Source organism: Nelusetta ayraudi, unplaced genomic scaffold (assembly GCF_046127955.1).
Source record: "Nelusetta ayraudi isolate G7.1 ecotype Tasmania unplaced genomic scaffold, CSIRO-AGI_Nayr_v1 ptg000011l, whole genome shotgun sequence".
In the NCBI taxonomy this organism is placed as follows: Eukaryota; Metazoa; Chordata; class Actinopteri; order Tetraodontiformes; family Monacanthidae; genus Nelusetta; species Nelusetta ayraudi.
The window spans coordinates 9,417,015-9,441,030 of NW_027466061.1; the positions used below are offsets into that span (position 1 = coordinate 9,417,015).

Sequence of the window (24,016 nt, forward strand, 5' to 3'; positions counted from 1 at the left end):
TCCCCTGCGCGCTCCAGCTCTCCTCCGCGCGCTCTGGTTCTCCCCTTGGATAAACTTCGGCGGAGCGCTGGATCGGGGAAAAAAACGTCGCTAAAGTAGTTTAAATACACCGGGTTTTTGGACTGGGGTGGCTCAGCGATTGTTTTCCCGGGGATTCGGGTCCGTAAACATTTTTCGTTTGTAGTATATCCGTCGTTTTGAAGCATGGAGACTCTCAGATGTCTCCTTGCGCTCCTGTGCGTTTTCCTGGCTGGAGCGCAGAACACAGGAAACAAGTTTGCGGGTAAGTTCGTTGAAAAAGCTTCCAACTTTGTCCGCCCATTAATATCTTGTTTTCTGTACGACTATTAAGTTGCATCCAAACGGGTGTATCAGAGATTCAGTGGGCCTTTATCGCTGCGCATACTTTGTTGGATGTTTCCTGCAAGTCCAGATGTTCGCCGCCTCTGCTCTCGGACTCCGCCTGGAGCATCAGTGGCTTTGAAAATGGTGCTGCAAAAAACTTGATTGTTGATGAGAAGATTTCAGTGGCCCAGCGTGAGCAGGCCCTGCTTACAGGGCCAAGACCTGCTTCAGTAGGCAGTGGTTCACGCTCAGCTCCATCACTCACTCTCATTCAGACAGGTTTAGGATTGTTATTGACCTGTCGGGTCCCTTATGATTTTATAATTAATGTAACTGTATAAGAATACAGGTGTCAGGTCCAGTGTGACACATGAAACCCAGAGTGATGTAGACAGTTGCATTCAGCATCATGTGCCACATACCGCAAGTCCACACACTTCTCTCTGAATGGGTTGTTAATGCTCATGTTTTATTGATGTTGTTTGTTTGTTTGTTTGTTTGTTTGTTGGGTGTCTGATATGTGAGCAGACTGTCCTGTTGACCTCTTCTTTGTCCTGGACACGTCTGAGAGCGTCGCCCTCAGACAGAAACCGCCAAACTTCTACATTGATCAGATCAAAACGTTTACCAATCGCTTCGTCGATGAACTCAGGAACATGTAAGACACACACACACACACGTACACACACACACACACATTTTCTGTGATGGAGTTATTGCAATATGTCAGTGTTTGAACATTTCCCCTTGACACAGTGCAGCTGAACTCTGGGATATTGTGACGTTGCACATGTGATCACTCAGGGCCACGCCCATCAGAGACTCTCAGCCTTTTCACTGTATCTAGAAGTGTTCTATATTATTTGTGTTTTTGTTCTGGTTTATGATGTAAAACTTTGCCCCTTTTTCCGATAACTAATAAGACAATTAATTGACTTTAAAAAAAAACCCTGATGAACGCAAATGAGTAACAAGTCACATTCCTCAGATTAAAAAGTGTCCTTTTGAACTTGTGCATATATTCTCGCATCACACCACTGATGCCACTGGTGCACGTCACCCGGCTGTCTTTCTTGCACGCAGCCGCCACCGATGCGACCGCACGCTGACGTGGAACTCGGGAGCGTTGCACTACAGTGACGAAGTCATCCTGGTCCGAGAGCTGAGCAACTTGGCCACCGACCGCGCCGCCCTGCAGAACGACATCAACGGCATCGACTACATCGGCAAGGGCACCCACACCGACTGCGCCATCAAGAGAGGCCTCGCCGAGCTGCTCATTGGGTAACCGCCTCGCACGCACACACACAAACACACACACGCACTGAGACATGCAATGAAGTGTCATCGGTCCAAACGTGTGTCCCTGTGCGCTCAGTGGCTCCCACTACCACGAGAACAAGTACATCGTGGTGGTGACCGACGGACATCCCATCACCGGGTACAAAGAGCCGTGCGGCGGCGTCCAGGAGGCGGCCAACGAAGCCAAGCAACATGGAGTCAAAGTGTTTGCCGTCGCCATCTCCCCCGACCAGGAGGTAGCAGAACACACAAAAACACCCCCAACCGCACACTAAACCATCTTCATTAAACAAAAACTGATATTTATCAATTTTATTTATTGTAGTTCCCCTGCCCCCCCTTCTTCCTCCTCCCTCTGAACTATCATGCAGGATGGGTGGCAGTGACATCACACTCCTCTGTAGACTATAGGGGTCATGTTTCGGCTATGATGTGCCCAAACTTTTCAAGCTTTTTGTTCACAGCTGATCAATTTGGAAAAACAAAAAGACAGAAATCTGAATAAGAAGATAAACTTTTTCATGTTTTCTCTTTTTTTTGCCAAGACCCAAGTCATCATACAGTGTAAAGAGATTTTGTTTGTGATGACTTCGTGGAAATCAAGTGCAGTAACTTAAAGAGCTTTAAAGATCAGGCTAATAGAAAAATCAACCATATCAATCCAATGATAAGTTTACAGCACACTGTACACAAAGAAACACAATTGGTGTCTTTTATTTATTTGTTTGTTTTTTTGCATTTTAGCAATTTTCAGGGCTAAAATGATCAAACTATTCCAGAGCCACTAACTGTGTCATAATAGCATCACAAGATTTTGCATTCTAGATATTAAAATACGATTCCCTCCTTGAAATATGATGATTGTGTGATTGTGTTCCCAGGACACCCGGTTGTCGCTCATCGCCACAGACCACAACTATAGGCAGAACTTCACAGCTGCAGATGACACCAGGTCCACCCAGATGGGAACCATCCGCACCATCATTGAGATGATCGTATGTCTCCTCACCTGAACTGACACTCTTTTTCTGTTGCATTTGATTAAAATGTTTATTTGGATTTGACCTTTTCTTTTCTTTTCATTTTTTCAGACAAACGAGACCAAGGACACGGTATGTCTGAGATGTCTTTACAAATTAAAGCTGTGTTGTTTTGCCTGTAACTAATGAAATTGTTAAACCGATGCAGCAAGTTTGCTTGTGATTACTGCGTTAACCAAAAATGCCAATGGCTTTAGAATAAATTAGCTGGTAATAAATAATTTCTTCACATTTGCAGTTTTATTTAGTGCAATAAATCTCCCCACAAACAGCTAGAATGATCTTATCATCCCTCCTTTTTTGCAATGTTGTAGGTAATTTCTCTTATTTTTCATTTTGGAGTGGTCCAGGTCTAGTTGCTGCTGATGCCCAACATCACCATTGTGCACTGCCAAAATGCCTCTCACTCAGGAAGTGAGAAGGATTGAGGCAGAACGGCAACAGGAAGCAGAAATAAACACATGACAACAACCGGATGCGATCGCACTGATATCTGCGAAATCTGAGACATTTTGCCTTAAATAGTCAGCAACCATTCCGTTCCCACCTTTAACTAGCATCACTTGTAGAAGTAAGGTCTAATTAAGGCTTTTAACTTAACAAGATCATAAAATTGGCTTCCATTTGTCTAGTTGTTGATTATAAAAAATAAAGTAAAATCAGACACATGGTGCTAATTGTTCTTTTTTGTTTTCCAGTGCTGCTCGTTTGACTGCCATGTAAGTAAGACATCTAACATCTCACCAAAATAAAATGTCACCCGTTTATGTTTGTCTCCATTCAATCTAACGCTATGCTTTTTACCTTCAGGCTCCAGGGGGACCTAAGGGACCAGATGGAGACTCTGGCGGTGATGTGAGAATTTCTTTTTTCCTTCTTCTTCTGCTAAAATGCAGCTAACTGTTCTAAAATCCAAATCACCATCACTTCGTTTCTGTGTGCAGGGAGAGAGAGGAAGACCAGGAATGCCAGGAGAGAAGGGAGACATTGGTCCCGTGGTGAGTGATCACTGACGTCATTAACGGCAAAAATCAACCAATTGACGTCTCAGCTGAACAGCCGTGCAGCTGGATGGAGGCGTGTCTCAGGTGACCTGAAGGTTCTTTCTCTGTGTTGCAGGGCAGCATCGGAGATCCCGGTCCTGCCGGTTACGGAGGAATGAAGGTAAAATACAGTCAGAGTTATCGAAAAGAAGAAATTCTTTGCTGAAGTTCAAATTTTGACAATTTCAGGAAAATTAAGTATTTATCACTGAATGTCTTTGCTGCACGTTTTGTCTACATCCATACGTCTGGATGTTTTTGTTTTTTTTTTGCTTTTTTGTTTAATTAAAAATGCTGACACGTGTCTTTCTGTTTCCAGGGAGACCGCGGTGACAGAGGAGGGAAGGTGGGGTCCCGACGCACTTTCAGCTTCATCAGCTAGCAGTGTGTTAGTTTGAAGTGACGCCACTAATTCTTGGACTGACTGTTTGTTCCCTGCAGGGTGAAAGAGGACACAAAGGCTTCAAGGTGAGAGAAGCTCTCTTCTCCTCTGTCTGTCAGCAGCGACCTTTATCCACCATGCACTCACTGTTCATTTTTATCTGTTTTTCCCAGGGAGACAAAGGTTTCAGGGGACGGGACGGAACTGACGGACGCAAGGTGAGTTTGGGAGAAACAAACAATGCAGCTCTCACTGTCATTTCTGGACTTGATGTTGTTTCATGGTGCCCTTTTCTAATTTTTATTTTTTATTTGTTTGTTCCAATCAGGGAGAAGCTGGTTTCCCCGGCCTTTCTGGCTGCAAAGGATCTCCAGGATTGGATGTGAGCCCTTAGTGTGGCATGTTCAGACCCAATAACACAATTCTTACACTTTTGTGACTGTTAAAATCACAAATATCTGGACAGAAAAGACTCTAAAAGACAATCAGATGTGTGTGGTTTGGAGACGGAGGAGGAAACTCTTCTACTTGCGCATCTGCAAAAAGGGCCGAGCATGTCGCTCACAGCCACAGCTGCCTGTTTAAGGGGTGTCTCGGCCGGCGACGCCTTGATCAGCATCTCGCCACACATACGGAGCCCTGGAGGGACGGCAGGCTTTCAATCACCAGGCCGTTTACATTCTCCACTGTCAGGCTGTTTAAAATACAGCTGAGCAGTTGCACTGCAGACACACACACACACACACGCACACGCACACACGCACGCACGCACACACACACACACGCACGCACGCGTGTACATGTACGTCAGGCTCTGTGTTGTAGCTTTGGTTGTGTACTGTAACATGCTGCTGACATGCTGTCTGTGTTTCCTGCGTCCAGGGCCTGCAAGGAGAGCATGGACCGAAGGGAGACTCCGGACCTTATGGACTGAAAGGAGCAAAGGTATGGATTTAAGAAACAACATTCACATTGGCAACAGGGAACACTTTCAGGCAGCCTCCCGGTGGCCTGCAATGAGACTCTCTCCGCTTATTATTCCAGGGAGATCCCGGAAGGGACGGCGAACCCGGACGGCCAGGAAACTACGGCCCACTGGGGCTGCAGGTGAATCAGTGGGATCAGAGGGACGAAACCGTGATAGGATGTCACTGAACTGTGTGAGGAAGATTCGTAACACGTGTGTAAATGTCCGCGTTGTGACACAGGGTGAGCGCGGACCTCCTGGCAACAACGGTGACAAAGGAGAGCGCGGTGATGATGTAAGCAATAAAAAAAAGACTTAAAAATAGATAGAATGCTTTCAGATCCTCATCAGATTTTTTTTATCATTTTGATAAAATTTTCATTTTGTGTGTTTGTGTTTTAGGGTCCAGGTGGAGAAGACGGGGAACGCGGCGAAATAGTAAATTATTTTTTCAATCTTTTGACTTGGAGCAAATGGCAGAGGCTGGCGTGCGCTCTGATCTCTGTTACAATCCTGCGCAGGGACAAAATGGAGAGAAGGGCGAGCAAGGTTCCCGTGGAAACAGAGGCCCGAGAGGACCAGCGGTAAGCCCCGCTTCTGATCGCACTAGCTCCTGTTCATGACATGACTTCACGTGCAACATGCTGCTTCACTGCCACCATATTGACCTTATGAAGAGAGTTTGGTCAAACTCAGTTGCAGACTTGGCTCTGTCTGCTTCACTGTCTATTGTTTCCACCTTCAGAGCCTTTTTGGCCCTTCATACGTTTGTTCTTTTCCTTGCCAGGGGGAGCCGGGACCTCGCGGAGAACAGGGGAGGGAGGGTTCAGCCGGCCCCAGCGGAGACCCCGTAAGTAAAATAAAATGGCCCGCGTTTTTATTGGCTCACGTTCATAAGAGCCACAGCGAGCGGCCTGCAACTGTTCCCTGAGTCACTGATGTGAATCTGCTTGGAGATGGCCTTCTCTCTTTCACTCTCTCTCACTCTCTCTCTGGGATCCTTTAATTTCCACGGAAATGAAAAAAAAACAAAAGAAGCGTTCGTGCACGTGCTTTCTACTGTGCACACATGTGCAACCGTCCATTTTCCAATACTGAAACGGCAGCATAAGGTTTTAAAGAGGCAGTGTCACCCACTTGTTTTCTAATCCTAATAGCCGCAGTTCCACCAAAAGGGAATAGATACGCCCAGTGCAAATACGGAGCACACTTACAATGATCGTGCTCGCAACCCTCAGTGCTCCAGACTGCTCGTCTGGTGTCATTCAAGTGCCTGAAAGACCCAACAGACCAATTTGATTAGAAGTATTAACTCAGGGTCCTAGCTCAGAATTGCTCACAGTGGCACTTTTGTCCATGAAGAAATAGTTTGAGCTAACGTAAGTCTGCGGAAATTAGGCTAAAATCCGCTCCTTAGGTATTCATTTGGAAACAAATCTCTGTACTGGAGTTGGGTGGAACTCGTTCCATGTGTTCAACTCCGGAAGGGTTGCACCACCGGCCTCTGGTGAGATAGTAGTCAGTGGTAAATGGATGAAATTTAATTTGGAGACAAATTCTGACTCATGAATTGTACATTGAAGGCATGAAGTCTTGGAAGTTTCTCCACAAGCCAGGAGAAAGCCTTCCTTCTCCAAGTGTCTGGAACTCCACGGTCCATTTGTCTCAATATTGCCAGAATTTCCCCTCCAGCCTTGTTGCTGGACTTTCCGCCATGTTAGCGACCAGTGTGGCACTTGGCTTGTGTCGTAGCAGGATTTGCCGCACTTGTGACAGCTAACATTCCCAGTTCTGGGGTTAATTTGGCTCAAGGAATAATTGTGACATCTTGGCCTTGAGACAAAATCGGACCCCTCCAGACACATAGAGACAAGTTATGTTTTTTTAATGCGTCCACCATAGACTCTGATCGTATTTGCACCAGGTGCAAGTCTTTCCTTCCGAGAAAATCCTCAACAGTTTTTGCTGATGAGAAAATGTCATCGGAGGTTCCATCATCATCGCTTGCGGTGATGAGTAGCAAATGGGGGAAATTAGAGTTTTGGGCTGACTAACTCTATAAACAGAGGCGGAGCCTGGCTGGAGTCCCGGTGTGCAGCCCACAGCCTGCACGTTCCCTTGCTCCCCGACTCTTCGTGGGAAGTTTGCGGCTCACTCTTTCCCCTCTGACTCAGTTCTTCTCTTCGTCCACTCCAACCAAAGCCGGCGGGGTTGTCTTCACAAGGCTGCAGGCAGCGTAGTAATAATAACACTGCTTTAGAACGGTTAGTCCGGGTAACCACCGTGATGTCAGAGTCTTCAATGACTCTTTTGTGCCGTCTCTGTTTTTTCTTTTCTTCTCTCATCCCGTTTGCATTAAATGTAACTGAAAAGTACAGAAAACATGGAATAAGTGACGTGTGGGTGCGACCCTGCGCTCCAGGGTTAAAAAAAAACTGTTTCTTCACATGCAGCACACCATTTGCCCTCAATGAACGTTGCTTGCCTGCAGTATCACATGTGTAGCATGTCATGTTATTATTTTATTGCCACTTCATTTTTGAGTAGAAAAAAATAATCAGAGTTCTTCTGGTGATTTATCCTAGTTTAGCTCCGGCCAAGGCCTGGACCAAAATCTATCGATGCATTCTGCTTCCTTTGTTCCATCGCCCAGAGGGTGGAAGTGCGTGAAAGTGTGTGTGTGTGTGTGTGTGTGTGTGTGTGTGTGTGTGTGTGTGTGTGTGTGTACAATACACAAGGCCCATTGTGTAAATCAGGACCCTTAGGAGGTGTGGCAGGAGCCCATTTTTCTTTCTTTTCTGCCTTTTTTCAAACATGCTCAGTCTCACTTACAAATGTGGATTAGAGTCAAATCCATCTGTTCCCAAACAAGTGGAGAATTTGTTCGGGTCACAGCTTCCTTGTAGTTTCAGAAAAGGATACTGCGAGGCTGCACAACATGAAGCTAATCGGCGGATTTGCATCTCTGGTTTCATACTGCCTCCGTCTTGCCAAGTTCCCAGAGGAAGCATTTTTAATCTGCCTCAACCAGAATCATTTAGGTTCAGTTGCGGACAAAGAGGTAGGAGGTTTGAGGAAAACCCCAGAAAAGGGCAGAATTAAGCAGTTGCTTGCTGCTGCTGCTGCTGCTGCTGCTGCTGCTGAGGAGATTTGCGCGGAAACAGTTTTGTCAGACAACACTTAACTTCTGTCTCCTTTTGGCCAGTTGACCACTGCAGTGCACAATGACTGGCCTCCGGGTGGCGTTGAGGGAGTGGCTGCAGAAACAAATCTGAGTGGTTCTTCATAAGTTTGATTGACAGATGTTTCCATCCAGCCCCATTACAAACACTCTCTACAGACACTTCCCCAAATCTCCATCCTACCACTGACTGGAAAATGTATCATCTTGTGAACACGAGAATATACCAGAATATATCAACAGATTTCCCACCAACAAGTTTTAGTTTGGTTTAGTTTTTTTTTTTAATTTGTTTGCCTCTTGAAAGTAGTAGCAAGTACAAAACTGTATTTGTACGCGCCAACCTGTGCTGAGGACTCTTGGCTTCGCTGAGAGACTCTTTATGAGACTAGAAAAGTGTTTTTATGGCGAGCTCATCATTGGTGGTCTTGTTGTTTTCCAGGGCGAGCCTGGTAAGACTGGGCAGCCTGGATACCGAGGAGATGAAGGCCCAGCTGGACCAGAGGTGAGATAACAAGCATGCACGCACGCACGCACGCACGCACGCACGCACGCACGCACACGCACACACACACACACACACACACACACACACACACACACACACACGAACCAAAGGATTACGTTAAGGCTTCATACTGCTAGAAAAAAAAGTAGACACAGCCTTGACAAAACCCATATTTTGTGTCATATGTTTCTGTTTTTATCTCGCAGGGACCTAAAGGACGCCGAGGAATAAAAGGAGCTCCGGGAGACAGAGGCCTGATGGGGGACAGGGTGAGTGAGCTGCTGTGAGAGGCAGATGTTTCCCATCCCTCAAAAATTCTCCAGGCTGCCAGGAGCTTCTTCTACTTCCTTATTTTTGCTGTGTGTTTAGCTGCATCAGTAATTGTTTGCCTTCGACGGTTTACAGGGAGAAGATGGAGTGCAAGGAAACGGCACCGCAGGTTGTCCCGGTTTCCAGGTCTGTGTTGATGTTTACTTCATGCATCTGCAGTCCATGCAGCACCGCGTTCAAAATGTCCATGTGATGTTTTGCAGGGTTACCCTGGGTCTCGTGGGGACGCTGGTGAGCCGGTGAGCATCCTTTCATATTTAGACTGGACAGACAGACGTGTTCCCAACTGTATGAGCACAACAGTTCCCTCTAAATTTCCTTTTTACACTTTCACATCTTTGTCCAATTCGTTTTTTGTTTTTTTTTGCATTGTCTTGCAATTCTGCCAATCATACTCCTTTTTTTCATTTTTCCTCTTTGAAATCCAGGGTGGCAAAGGAACCCCTGGACCCAAAGGAGATGATGGAGAGCCCGGAGATCCTGGCCCTGATGTGAGTGTCTGCCTCAGGCTTTCTCTTTTAGGGAGTTTTTTCCCGTCCCACTTTTATCTGTCCTCAGTTCTTTCCTGGCACAGAGCGCCGACAGGATATGAGTCACACGTCTGGATTTCTGACCAAATTTACATCTTTTTCGTTATTATTATTTTACACTCTTCTAATACAATATGATACGTCATAATAGGGTGATAACATATGAATCTGCATTTCATGCCTTTCTTTCATTGCAGTTGATATTTCAGATACTCCTCTTTTTTTCTTTCTTGGTTTTCCGAATGCATTCCACTGTTCCGCAGCTGGAAAATACTCCCTTCAGTTGATCAGTGTGCGTGTGTGTGTGTGTGTGTGTGTGTGTGTGTGTGTGTGTGCGTGTGTCTGTGGGGAAGAGGGCTTTGAGCTGATGCAGCTGTGTATATGTCGTAGTCAAGGATACCAGGAAATGAGCATAAACTATGGAGGAAATACAGAGCTCCTTTAGTGTGTGTGTGTGTGTGTGTGTCTGTGCTCGTGTGTGTGTGTGCTCGCGTGCGTGCGTGCGTGCGTGCGTGCGTGCGTGCGTGCGTGCGTGCGTGCATGCGCGTTGTCATCATTGTCTATGTAGCGTGTCACTTTTAACACTTTAACCTCGGGCTTAACTTTGATGTGTTTACATTAAAATTGCTGCATTTCCAAGGTGACGTAAACACCCCATGCACATGTCTGCGCTCTCCTTTCATCTGCACCCTCGGCCAAACTTTGCGAGCCCGGGATTTACGCCGCCAGATTGGTTTACCACTCATCATGCCTTAGTGTTACTGCAGTACGGGCCAGGATTAGGCGGTACTTCCCCAGAGTTTACCCTTTTACTTTTTCTCCAAGCTGCGTCCATAAGGGTGCAGCGCATCACCATTTTTCTAAATCTGCATCTGTGGAGAAGGAAAGCGATCCTCATCTTGATTACACTGCGCTAAATTAGCAAACTGTGAGGCTCCATCATGTTATGAGTCACTTCAGCTGAGGCCTTGATCGCATTCTAACTAGTGATGCTTCTTGGAGTTTCATTGCACCATTTGGCTCTTTCTGAACCGAGCTTGTTTCCTCTCTAAGAAGTAATCAGCTCCATGCCTCATGAAAAGAAGCCAGACTTTGTTTGTCATGGTGGGGGAAAAAAAATCTCTTAATTCTTTTTGCCCCTGGAAGGATCTGTCAGTCTTGTTCTCCTTTTTTTGTACTTGTTCTTTCATGTTTCACTCAGTCGCTCACTCACTCAAAAAATTAGGAATCAGGCTTTCTGTGCTTTGTTTTGTAGAATTTTTGTAGAACCTAGTAGAACACCAACTAAAAGTGTGATTTTTTTTTTAACAGCTGTTTTTCTAGTTGAGATGGTTTAAAAAAAAAAAAACTCACCATTGCACAGACTTGCACTTCCTCTGGCCAGGGAGGACCCGGGGGTTAAAGGCTGGCCTGTGAGTGAAGGAGAAGGTGAATCTGGAGATCGACCTTTGGGCCGTTTTTACATTTAACCCAGCACACTTTGGAATGATAATATGCACATGTCTGACACAAGGTCACATCAGGTCTGGTGTCATGTTCTGTGAAAATCAGCACAGGTGTGTCCTTGTGTGTTTGACGCCGTCCCTTTTCTGTACGTCCCACCTTCTGAAGTTTTAGAGTTTTCTTGGTGCTTGATGTGAATACAAAACATGTGTGGCGGCTGCTGTTCCTCAAAGCTGATGGCAGTGTGTGTGTGTGTGTGTGTGTGTGTGTGTGTGTGTGTGTGTGTGTGTGTGTGTGTGTGTGTGTGTGTCAAAAGCCAGATGTTTAGCGTTACATCCTCACATGTCTCCTCTCAGTCCACCAGAGGTGAATGTCTGCATTGCGTTTCAGATCAGCTGCTCTGAGGTTTTCCCTCTTACGTAGAAGAGCAGAAATCATTTTTTGGTGATGATTTGAGAACTGCAACCACAATTGGTGGTTGGCGCTCAAAACGCTCTACAACAGTTTACAGTTTGGACTGTATGCACACAACACTGTTTAAATTCACAAACAAATAATGACCCAGGTTTTAAGAAGCCAACTTGTGATTTTACAATGAAACTTAATGGTGCTCAGTGCAGAGCCATTTAGTTGTCCCAAATAATTATGTATATATATATGTTTGTTTGTTTTTTAAAAAAACTACAGCTTTATCCAAGAAAATAAAAGACATGCAATAAAGTCGTGTAAATGTTCTGAAAAGTCTATGTGCAGTTATGTGCTGCCACAGCCACTCAGAAAATCTGCTTTATTTATTTGTAACTCTCAGCAGCTGTCTTCCCCAGAACAGAACAGAGTCTGTGGGAACTTGGAAAAGATAGAATTTTTTTTTTTAACTTGGCTGATTTGTTTTGTTGAGCCTTTTATTATACACATTGCTGCATAATCTCATATCAATCATCAGCAAATTTTGAGTGCAGCAGCTGCAGTGAGTTTAGCTACTCTCTGCGGGCCAGAACTGTCCTCAATTAAGAAATTGAGGAGACTTATTTTTGAAACTAAGTGCACCGTTCTTGAACAGTTGAGTACCCTTCCTCTAGTTCTGACTGCTGCCACACACCTTGTTTATTGCATCCAGTCATTGAGGACAATTTAATTTGCATCAATGAAAAGAAAAAAAATGAAAAAGGGAAGGTTTTCATTTATTTTTTTGCTTTTTTTCCCACAGCATATTAGTTCTGATAAAGTATTCATAAATTAACAACTTGTGATATCAAACAACAACTTAAGTTTAATTGTCCAAGGTTAGTCATGCAGCAGTAACATGTACTTCTCTTTTGTCTGAACCCTCTGGCTGTAACTGCAGCACCAAAAATGTTCTTGATTAGCAACAAGAAATATACTGGCAATTAGAACAGTTTTTCTGCAGATTATATGAGACACCATCTAAATGATTTTTCTCTTTACAGAACACCGAACTAGGTCCCCCAGGAACAAGAGGTCCCAAAGGTCACAGAGGCCCTGAGGGCAAAGTGGTAAGATTAACTGACCTTCTTTGTGTATATGTGTGTTTTAGTCCATACAAGTTTGGACACTGGACCGTCGCTCGCGCATGCACGCGTCCCTGCAAAATCACTGAGCTGCTCTCACATCTAAACACAGTTTTACAGCCGTGTTTTAGAGTACAAAACTGAGCCAAGCTTGCTTACTTTATATAAATATTTACAATGCTGCTGCCGCTGCTGCTGGTTTAAGTCATAAAAAGCTTCTTCTTTTTTTTTTTTTTTTTTTATTAGCAAAGGTTGCCTTAACGTTAGCTGTGCTGGGAGAAAAAGTGGCCCCAGTCCATGTTGTAATGACTCAAGAGTTGCTCACTTTCTATTTTGCATCACTCAAAACAATCAAACAAAGCGTTGACAACAGTTCATTGTTAGCCTGCCGCTTGATGATTCCCAAAGTCCCTCCTCTATCATAAAACATCTACCGTTGAAGGTTTTTAACAAATAATAAACAATTTAATCACTTGGATGGACTTAAAACTATGCAATTAAAACTTAAGTGAAAGCAACTCAATGCACCCCTGACATGGAGCTGAGTATAAATCACAAACTCTGCGGTGGTTTCAAGTAGGACGTGGGCCAAACTGAAGGCTGAAAGTTCTCCTTGATTAACTTCTACAAATACCAAGCTGTAATTCAGTGGCTGGACTGAAGGTTTGCTGATCCCTACACAGCAAAACAAACTTGACGTGGTGATGTGGCCGCCTCATACGTTTGCAGGAAGCACAAATGGAACTGATGAGCAGGCTTGTGGTGTTGGATGAGGAGACAAGTCCTCCTAGAGCTCAAGCCCTGGAGTGTCTGTGTCCTCTCCTGCTCCTGCTCCTTCTTCCTGCTCAGCCTCCTTCTCTGCCACCACAAACCATTGGCGTCTCAATTTGAGTCTGTTTCTCTCCTGTGCAACCTTCTCTTCGGCGTTTGTGCTGTTTTCCAGCCATGTGAGTCACACTGGTGTCTTTGTTGCTGAAAAGAATTCTCTTAAAACCAGCTTTAAGGTCTGTTAAAACAAAACAGATGTTTTGTTTTTTGCTTTTTTGCTTTTTTTCCCCCTGGAACCAATCGCATAAGAGACCCGTAATGCTGTGGCAACATGGTTTTGGAAGACTTGCGCACTGCTGTTGGGAGAGATAGCTGTGGGTGTGGATGTGGTTTATTCTGGTTTGTGTTCAAAGAAGTGCTGATTTTCCACAGAATCATCACTTTCTTAATTCACAAAAGACAAGACAGATCTCCAGCACTGGATCCATCATCTTAATGTCATTAAAGATTTGCCTTTTTTGTGGTCAGAGTTTAGAACTGATTAACTGTTTTCTGGAAGAGTCCCTCACCCCCTCTCATCTCCCTCCCTTCTTCTTGTCCTCTCTATCAAGGGACCTCCTGGGCCTCCAGGACCACCAGGAACTGATGTGAGTATTAAAAAAGAATCAGTCCACTTAATCTCTGTTTTTTTTGGGGGGGGGGGGGGTTTGCCAATAAGACAGAACAGCTTAGAGCCACCGGCTTGATTCTCTCTGAAGGCAGCACCAGTTTTCATTGTGGAACAGATACTGTACTCCCTCAGTCAGGAGCCATGCTGCCAATTTCCTGACCACAAAAAGAAAGAAAAAAACCTAACACCTAACCAGCCCTCAAAGTAGAATGTCACTGCCGTCATGTTTATTTTTACCTTCAGACAGTTTATGACCAGGTTGCCTGTGTTTGTTTTGTGCAAAAGTTATGTAATGTGACTTTATTGGCGTGTTGCCGCTCTGTAATACGAACCCTCTGCGCTCCCTTCAGGAATGTGAAATTCTGGACATCATCATGAAGCTCTGCTGTAAGTTAAAATCTGCACAAAAGCTAAAACACATGCGTGAAAACACTTTGGCCTGTCCAACTCGACTGCTGATCAGCGATATGAGTGTAGCCGACTAACTTTATTTTTTGTTCTTTTGTCTTTTTTCCCTCCTCCTTCAACTTGTTTTTTTGCAGCTTGTTGTGGTAAGGTTGCATTTCGTTTAAAACAAACTCATGAACAAAAGAAATCTCTTACTCATAACTTTTCTGTGCCTTTGTGACATTGTTGATGTGGGCTTGTTTTCTGTGTGAGCAGAGTGCAAATGTGCTCCTCTGGACCTGGCCTTCATTGTGGACAGCTCTGAGAGTATCGGCACCACCAACTTTGCTCTTGCCAAAGACTTTATCATCACAGTCATTGATAGATTGGCCAAAGACCAGCAAGTGAAGGTAAGTGCCCCTCGGAGCCAAAGTGAATGTTGTGGTCTCCTTCTGTGGCGTGCTTCTGTTGCAATCGTCTTTGTGTCCTTCGTTTTGTGGTGTTTAGCCAAATTAATGCCAAAGAACATTCTGCGAGCTGTTTCCAAGCTGTGTCCTCAGGGCAAATAGAAACCGCCCGAAAATAGAAAGTGTGAATGGGAGACACTGTCTCCCCGGTGACTCTCTTCTTCCACTTCAGTAATTAGTCAGGGTGGGTGGGACGCAGAAATGTTGACGGGGGGAAAGCACACAAGCACACCCAAACCAAAACACTGGGTCACCACGCAAATGCTTTTCTTTCCAGTTTGCAGCCAATGAGTCCAGGGTGAGTGTCGTCCAGTACAGTGGCTCCAAAGCGCAAGAGGTTGTGCAGCTGGGAACCAACATCGGTAGCCTCACCGACTTTAAACAGTGAGTTCCGATGCAGCCAGATAAACTCTTCCAGTCTTTAAGTACTTCCCTCTTCGCCCAAGCAATGACTTACTGTTTGTTTACTGTCTGAGCAATTGAGATTTTATTTGATTCATTTACGTTGTTATCAGATGAACTGTATGTGTGCTGAAGAAGGGCTGCAGGCCCTAAATACATCATCTTCTCACTTGTCATGTTCTTGAGTGTAACGTCAAAAGTCACATTTTTATCATGCAGAAGTTGGGGCTGTTGTCCAGTTCCTTCAGAAGAGGCCGGACTCGCTGTTTCCTTGTTTATGATGTGCAAGGGTGATTAAAGTAACAGTTAAAGTCCCAGTGATTGTCACATCCTGAAGAATGCCAAATGAAACTGAAGAGGAGAAAAAGGAAAACAGAACATCAAGAGAGAAAAAACAGACAAAAGTCACCTTTTAACCACTCACTGTGAATAGAAATGAATGGAGCTTTTGAAAAAAAAAGTGACAAAGACCTGCAATCTATCATTTGACCAGCAGTGGCTGCCAAAATGGATGCAAAAAGACTGGAAATTATTGTCCAGAAATAGTAGTACATAGTACAACTATTTTTGGACTCATTCGCTGGTTAAAAAATAAATAAATTATTAAACAGGCCCTATTGTCCATTATGGCCAATTTGGTCTAAGAGAGAGTAAAAAATGCTGTAAAGTTGTGGCTGTGGCTACACGTTAGTAGCCAAATGTTAGCTTGCAGTGGGTGGGTGGACGGGACACTGCCCCCATGCTCCCATCATGGCCCACCTCTGGTACCACCCACACAACCAAATATGGAATCATTCAAAAAATGGAATCTCAAGATAGCACTGACTGTGAAACCAACCTCTAGGCTTCAGAACGAGTTACTAGCACACCAGTGGGTGACGTCAGGATGAATTCGCCCATCTTTGTCAGTGACTATAGCTCCTGATCAGCAGCACTTCCTACACCCATCCCTTTCCTAAGCTAGTCAACACAACCCCAGCCATGTGTTGGCTCCACCCTCTGGAACCAACTTGTTTTGGCCCTTTTCCAAATGTGTCGGAGTTGCAACAAAGCATCAGTTTTAGCAGGAGGCTGTAAACAGAGTGTTAAGTTGGCTGTCTGGAGATTTGTAAAGAGTTTCACCCCTCGTCTTTCTTTTTTAGAAAGAAGTCTGACAGTGTTCCTTTATCTGGCAGGGCTGTGAGAGACTTGCGCTGGCTGGCTGAGGCCACGTACACTGGCGAGGCCCTGGAGTTCGCCCTGACCAACACCATCCAACTGATGAGGCAGGAGAACCGAATAGTTCTGGTGCTCACTGATGGACGCTCCGACATTAGCCGCGACAAGGTCCCCCTCAACGTCCTGTGCGGTAAAAACATCCGGGTGAGTGAGATCGTCCAGACGGATGGAGGATGACCACATTTGGGCCAGAACTGACCAACACTGGAATGGCTGTGGCTCCTCGACAGGTGGGCGGTCTGGGGGTGAAGGACTACTCCGGTCGTCAGCCCAACCAGGAGCAGCTTGAGGACGTGGTGTGTAAGAGTGATCCCAAACCCGGCTTCTCTTTCGTCCTGGACAACTTCGCCGAGCTGCTCGATGACACCTTCCTGCAGAACCTCACGTCCACAATCTGCCAAGGTAAACACACGCTCACAGCCACACAGACAGATAAATATACACTCTCCCTTGAAGTTGTTTGGAACAGAATCATTTTTGCACAGACCCAAGATTAACCGGCTGCTTTTGTCATGTGCAGATAAGAGGTGCCCGGACTACAAATGCCCCAGTAAGTCTTTTCCTTTTTGAAATGCATAGAATGCTACAGAAACTACAGTTTCTGCACTTGCTCACGTCACATCTGTCTCAGTCCAAACCCCGCTGAGGTGAAACCTGAAACTAACCACAAATCAAACCCGTTCAGTTTCACCGTGCAGACAGAAAACATGTGACCGTTTCACTCTAACTCTTTTGTGCTCTTTGCCTTTGCAGTCACTTTTGCCGAGTCCAATGACATCCTGGTGATGATGGACAGTTCCGCCAGCGTGGGCCAGAAGAACTTCGAGACGAGCAAGACGTTCGTGCACCGCCTCATTGAGCGCTTCCTGTCCGCCGAGAGGCAGCGCGGCGCCACCGTGCGGGTGGGCCTGGCTCAGTACAGCCGGAGCACTCGCATGGAGCACGGGCTCGACACCAACCTGACCGTGCTGACCCACCACATCCAGGAGGCAGCCTTCCAGAACGACGGCACCGACATGTTGGGGGCCATGGAGTTTGGCGTGAGGAACCTGCGCGGCCGCGGCGACGCCTCGGGCGGCCGGAAGAAGCTGGTGCTCTTCTCCGACGGCAGGTCCCAGGGCGTCACCGAGGCGGTGCTGGAGAAGAGGGTGCGCGAGGTGGCCGACGCCAACGTGGAGCTCTTCGTCATCGCCGTGGGCACTCAAGTCAATGAAGCCAACCTGCGCACGCTGGTGAGCAGGGGGCGGGCCGACGACATCACCTACGCCCAGCGTCACCTGTTCCGCATGCCGGACTACCCATCTCTGCTGCGCGGGGTCTTCCACCAGACCGTCTCCCGCCGAGTGTCCATGCTTTGAGCGAAAGGCGCCACCCAACCAAAGGACCAACACACTTTAGATTTTTAGGCCCATTATAATTACCCAGCCTCACTCTTTTACAATACACTGTCTGAGTACTTTTTTTAAAAAAGAAGAAAAAAATGTCACAAAATGATGAATGATTGTGAAACTTGTTTATGAACTTTTTTTTTTTTACTCTGAATTTTAGCCTCCAAGGTAGACGACCTCAGGTTCAGGCTCTGTTCCGCAGTATGCAGCAACCAAAACCATTCTGGGGCTGCGCAGTTGGTTGTGTTCATACAAAACTAGTGGAAGTGTTGCCTGGCAGGCAAAATTCAGGGCAAAAAATTAGGACTTCACACGTGCTTTGGTCCTAGAAAAACATGCAGAGTGGCCCAAATTAAACCATAATACTTTCCTTCTGAAAAGCATTGGCTTGTTTTCTTCTCAGGAACTGTCCTTTGCTGCGCCCCGTGTTCTTCCCTTTTCTCTCCACCGTTGTGGATTCATCGTGTCTCTGCTGTGCTGCCTGTGCGGGCTCGGAGCACCTGCCAATTTAAAGCATTTGAGGGTGTTGAGGGTTTTATGTGGACACAACTTCTTTTGTAAGGCCTCAAACATTCTGTCCAGTGATGTCAGAGATAGACTTGTAATTTTCCTTTAGAACTTCCATCAGGTAATTCCGACGCAGGTGAGAGTTGAATAGACCCACACTGTCGGTCGTCATGAGAGAGGGACGGCACCGTGATTCTGTTTTGAAAACGTCACTTGCAAACTGTTGTGACACGTTATCTGAACCCAGTTAAAACTCTCAACCGACATCACCTAATCAGAACTAATCTGCCGGGGAAATAGGAAATTACATCATGAGTACATTTACACAAAGCCATCAGCACTTCACCTGCTCCTTATGAGGACACGACATCTGGACTCAACATGTGTGACTCTGCCTCAGTGTGTGTGTGTGTGTGTGTGTGTGCGTGTGCGTGTGTACAAGCGCACATCTGTGTGTACATCAATTACGTGACTGAAGGTAATTTTTTACGTGCAGCCTCGGGTGATGGGTCCATAAACAGTTATGTGGGGGGGTCATTGGTTCACATGAGGGAAAGCTGTTTATTTTCTGCTGTGCCTCTGACACAGACACAGACACACACATGCACACTCTCCCTCTCTCTCTCTCTCTCTCTCTCTCTCTCTCTCTCTCTCTCTCTCTCTCTCTCTCTCCCTCTCTCTCTCTCTCTCTCTCACACACACACACACATTCACACACACCATCAGTTGAAGGCAGGGGAACTATCGGTCATGTTGGAAGGTTGCAAAAAAAAACACGCATTGCAACTGTCTCAAAGACTCTTTCGCACACACACTCACACCCACACCCATACATGCAAACTTTGGATCCCCTCAGTGCAACATTGTACACCTTCAGTTTTGTCATCATCAGTGGCCGAGAGTCACTAAACTCTGATCTGTGGTGCTAGTAGTCTCCGTGTATCAGCCTCTACCCATGTTGTTAAAGGCAATGTTTTTTACCTGAGGACAAGAGGCCTCAGCAGTGATGTCTCCTTCAATAAAGGTTGCTACACTAACTTCTCAGCTCAGTTTGTTTGTTTTTTGTTTGTTTTTTTAAAGAATGCCACATTTAAAAAGATTTTCATACCCCAACTAATAAATGTGCGTAATTCTGCAAAATTGCAGAATGCATCCTGCGGCTTCAACACTTTTATAAATTGCAGTTTACATGCGTGACCAGAGTGGCAGCACAGGGTCAGTGGCTAATCAGTCACTCTACCGGCTAACAATTTACATCATGAAATTATTCAATTTATGTTTCTCATCCTGGGTTTGAAACACAGCAACTTCATCTGGTTTCAGAACAGGGGAAAGTCTGTAAAAGGGGAAAAACTTCAGTCACAAGTGAGGGTCATAGTTAAAGTTTGTTGCCTCTTTGCGAGACACGGCACTGCCCAAAGGACTCGCAGTGCGTTTGTAAAAAGGATTGGCCCTGTATCTATTCCCCTCTGGCACATCATCGTGACTGCTGGATTTCAGCAACCACAGAACCCATCAGTCCCTCTGACAGCGTGTTGATGCCTGCAACGGAGCCCTTGAGCAACACATTTCGAAAAGATCCAGAGCTGCTGCTTGACCCCTTGGAATTCTTCAGTGGTCAGCTGTGTCTCTAAAAAACATTTTTAAAAAAACAAAAAACAAACTTTTATGCCGCTGTTCACCCGAATCAATGAAATAACAATTGTGCTGTTTCTGCTCCAGCCCGTGGCCCAAAGACTGGAACATGTTTCAAATGAATTCCTCATTCCGACTACAGCAGAATTTCAGTGGAACTGCCACAGTTTAGTTATGGTGCTGCTGCATTTTTCTTCTGATCCGGAGCACTGCAGTCTGGTTTTAGCCATTGTGTGTTTTTGGTTCAATTAATAACACATTGAAAAACAGATTGGTTACTAGTTTGAACATTACCTAACAAGGGCTGCAAGTAAATAATTTTCTTTCCCCCAATGGCTGCAATTATTGTTTGTCACAAAAATAAGCCAAGCTGGAACCATGTCAACAAGTCAGTGAGGTTGTGTCCAAAATCACCTACTTGTTCCCAACTGCCTTTGGGAGTTCCATGCAGCCACCTAGAAAGTGAATTCATAGGACAAATGAAAAAAAAACTTTTGGACGCCAAACATTTTTGCGCTTTTTTTTGCAGTCGCAATTCATTTGCACATACATGTGCATTTTTGTGATAAGTGAATATTATAATATCTTTACACTTAAAAGAAAAAGTCTCCCAATGCCTTTTCAACCTTTGGGTCAGTGTGAGCACAATGTATGATAGGATATATTGCCCGGTTAAAGACCATCAATTGTACACTACTTTTAGAGATGCAATATGGGATACATTGAGTGGACTGGTGAATACTGATGTTCACTCAGGATACGGACACCACTACAGAATGGCATAGCCCCTATTTAGAGCATTATACAGTGAGTAGGGGGAGATTTCGGACACAGCTTGAGACTCGCAGAAGCCCCGGATGGCAACCTGAAAGTGTGTGGTAAGAAACACGATTATGAAACGAAAATCCCTGTCGAGTCCACCTCTCTTCCCCTCCAAAGGTTGTAAGGACAACTCAATTGAAGTTTCCAACTCAAATTTTTATTTTTTATTTTATTTGGTTGGTTGTGTTTTGCAATAGGTTGGAAACCTTTAAAGACAAAATGAAAAAGATTAACACCATCAAACACAGAACCAAAAAGTTGATATATTAACCATTTTAAATTCATGAATCTTATCAATAACTTAAGCCTTTTAAAGCAAGTAAAGAATAATCAAACATTTCAGAACAGTAAGAAAGTAAATGAGCTTCTTTCAACTGTGCTTGCTCCTCTGAATTCCTTCAGAGTGAATCTCTGAAGGAACAACAATCCCTTGTGATCAATTGTCTAACAAAAGAATCAGTTTTCCCCAGAATTTCAAAAAACAATGAAAAAGATTTAGAATTGCACTTGTCTTATTTCAAGGGTTTTGTGTGTACTGATTTTCCGAGATGAAAAGCATTCTGTAACTAAGATAAATAATGCAATTATTATGAATAAATTATCATTTATTATAGAATTTTAGGGGGAGGCTGGAAACAGCTCTTGTTTTACCTCTAAGGCACATTTGCATCTGTGATTAAAAAGGCGGAAGAGTAGAAGTCAGGTCACATTCAGTGTCCCTTGTGTCTTTGCAGCTACTCGATTCGATTTTGGTCAAACATGATTTCACCTTGTGCCTTTTGTTGCTTTTCACAATTTGCAAGATGGACACATGTCTGGGATGGCAGCCGTCTGTGCACTGTCTAGACTCTTTAATGCATCTGTTCCTGTGCTGCAGCTCTTTTCTTTGATCATATCAAGCTCTAGTCATCAGAGCATTTCACAGTGAGCCTGCACAAGTGCTTGTGTCCACATTTGTGTGGGCGTTTGTTTGTGCTTGTTTGTGTGCATGGGAGTGGCCATTTGCGAGGGGGAATTCATACATTTTGCACATGATTTGACCCATCTGTGTGTGTGTGTGTGTGTGTGTGTGTGTGTGTGTGTGTGTGTAGCACATTGGGGGAAGTAGAAGGGGCTGCTCCTCAAAGGTTTGTCTTGGCTCCATCATCGTTTGTCTGAAAAACCTAATTTCCTCCTTCCTTCTGTTTCCTGAAGCTGCACTGATTGGACCTCTCACTACCGATTCACCCGAAAGCCACCATTTTAACGCCGAAATTCACTGACATAACTTTCAGTTTGCATCCAACATGTGTGTCTGACCTTGTGTGCATGTGTGCATGCATGCACACAAGCCCCCTTCCGCGCTGTTCTGAGGTAACGACTTCCAGCTGCTTCGTCTGAACAGAGAGCACATCTGGAGCAAAAGAAAACTAAAGGAGACCAGAGAAATTCAGAGGAACTAAAGCGAAATTAGAGTTCACCAGAAATTCCATTTAACGTCAACTTTATCCTCCTTTCAATAATAGGCTTTGTGATGCCAGGGCTGCACTATCAAACATCAAGAAGAGCCCCCGTCCACGCACACAGTCACCAAGAAGGTACCGCAAGCCTCAGAGCTGCAGCTCTTTGTCTCCCTGCACGCCACAGATGCTGTGCATGTGTCTGCTCTTTGACTGAGTCTGTGGCCTCCCATGATTTGCTGTGCATGCTTTATGTTTCAACCCCTCCTTCCAAAGTTGTGCCTTTGTGAACGTTTTGAATCCAAAGTGAGTCCCTCGATTTCTGCAGGACAGAGAGAGAGAGAGGAAAGAGTGAAAGAGCACAGTGACGTCAGAAGAACCACGCTGTTTACGATTCTGGGAGTGATTATGTCGAATTCCCCCCCAAGACCGAAAACAAACTTTTTAGTCCATGTGAAAGAAATGAAGAAAGAAAGAGGAGGAGAAAAAACTGCTTTTAAGGCGTGTGTGAGAGGGAGACAGAGGAAGGCAGACTGGTTCTTCAACCGGGAGACCATTCCTGCTCTATGAGTCACACTTTTAAGAGGGACCAGAACCCCCACCTCCCTCCAACCTCTGCATCCCTCCATCACACACACACACACACACACACACACACACACACATTAGCACGACTCGGCTCCTCTCCTCTCTTTTTAAGGAAAAAGCCTCCTCCAGCCAAGCCAGAGAGGAGCTTCAGATGGTAATAATTCTCAGAGGCGGCTGCTGTTCTCCCTTCTCCATCATCGGCCCTTGGTTGCCATGGTGAGACGCTGGCAGCCATCTCCCCAACAGCAGAATCATAGTTCCATGCGCATCTTGGCAAGTCTGGGGGCAATAAAATGTTATTTTTCGAACTTTGCAAAAGGGCCTGCATTGTTGGACGGCAGATCTGCAGGATCCAGGTTCTATTTCAGGAGAACAAAATAGCTCAGCAGTTTCACAGACAGAAGATTCAGATTCTCATGTCGTTGATCTGTGTTCACCTCCTTCACCCACTTCAAAGCCTGTTTCCTGACGTGGCCTCGAGTGTCAAAGCCTGGATAACACATCAGTATTGAAGTGTTTAGTGTCGAAACCACTGACGACTCTGCAATCCACATCAGAAGTTGTGTTTCGCACTCTGGGACTCCTGCAGCCATCTGGTGACGCGCATCTGCTAATCAGCGCTGGATGGAACAGTACTGTACTCTGCATGTCAGCGCGTGAGTGCAGATGTCTGCAGACATGTTAAATCCCACCACCTTCACCACCATATCAGGAGACCTCCCACCATGGCCGCAGCAAACTGGGGGCTGCAGAACCTATCTGTCATAAACACGGGGAGCAGACTTGCAGAGCGCCTGTCAGTGTTTGTGCCCAGTATAAACTCCTCTTAGTCTGACAACTAATTGTAACCAGACCACCAGACAGAAGCTCTCTGAGCACTCTGATAGGTGACCTGCATCTGATTATGTTTGCAATCCTCTTCTATGTTGCCAAGACATGAAAGGCCCGCTCATTCCCCGGGGCTGCGGTGTCTGTTCGGCTACAGGTCATCCGATCTATGAGTTTGTTCAGTGTCTTGAAACCAAATAGGAATTAGAATGTGGCTCTGCAGTTGGAGACGATCTCGAGTCTTTCCCTCAACATGCCAGCACGACTATGGCATCGTCCATTTCACTCTTTGATGAG

The 24,016-nt window shown here is 45.3% G+C and overlaps 1 protein-coding gene across 1 annotated transcript; it reads left to right on the plus strand.

Annotated features, from left to right (window-relative positions):
• Window positions 1-18,280, plus strand: col6a1 (collagen, type VI, alpha 1). Its single transcript, XM_076020652.1, has 35 exons — window positions 1-283; window positions 874-1,003; window positions 1,429-1,629; window positions 1,724-1,883; window positions 2,529-2,642; window positions 2,739-2,759; window positions 3,386-3,406; window positions 3,498-3,542; window positions 3,632-3,685; window positions 3,807-3,851; window positions 4,050-4,076; window positions 4,172-4,198; window positions 4,286-4,330; window positions 4,441-4,494; window positions 4,995-5,057; window positions 5,157-5,219; window positions 5,321-5,374; window positions 5,482-5,517; window positions 5,601-5,663; window positions 5,867-5,929; window positions 8,703-8,765; window positions 8,975-9,037; window positions 9,174-9,224; window positions 9,302-9,337; window positions 9,527-9,589; window positions 12,520-12,585; window positions 13,980-14,015; window positions 14,389-14,425; window positions 14,581-14,589; window positions 14,702-14,835; window positions 15,170-15,276; window positions 16,470-16,656; window positions 16,743-16,914; window positions 17,033-17,062; window positions 17,266-18,280. Exons 1-35 carry the CDS (start codon window positions 205-207, stop codon window positions 17,868-17,870), a joined length of 3,024 nt encoding a protein of 1,007 aa, XP_075876767.1. The 5' UTR covers window positions 1-204; the 3' UTR covers window positions 17,871-18,280.
• Window positions 18,281-24,016: the final 5,736 nt, after the last annotated feature.

Coding starts and splice junctions, on each gene's coding strand:
- col6a1 (XM_076020652.1), top strand. CDS start 205: ATGGAGACTCTCAGATGTCTCCTTGCGCTCCTGTGCGTTTTCCTGGCT. Junction 5,220..5,320: donor ACGGCCCACTGGGGCTGCAG/GTGAATCAGTGG, acceptor GTTGTGACACAG/GGTGAGCGCGGACCTCCTGG. Junction 9,590..12,519: donor CCGGAGATCCTGGCCCTGAT/GTGAGTGTCTGC, acceptor TTCTCTTTACAG/AACACCGAACTAGGTCCCCC.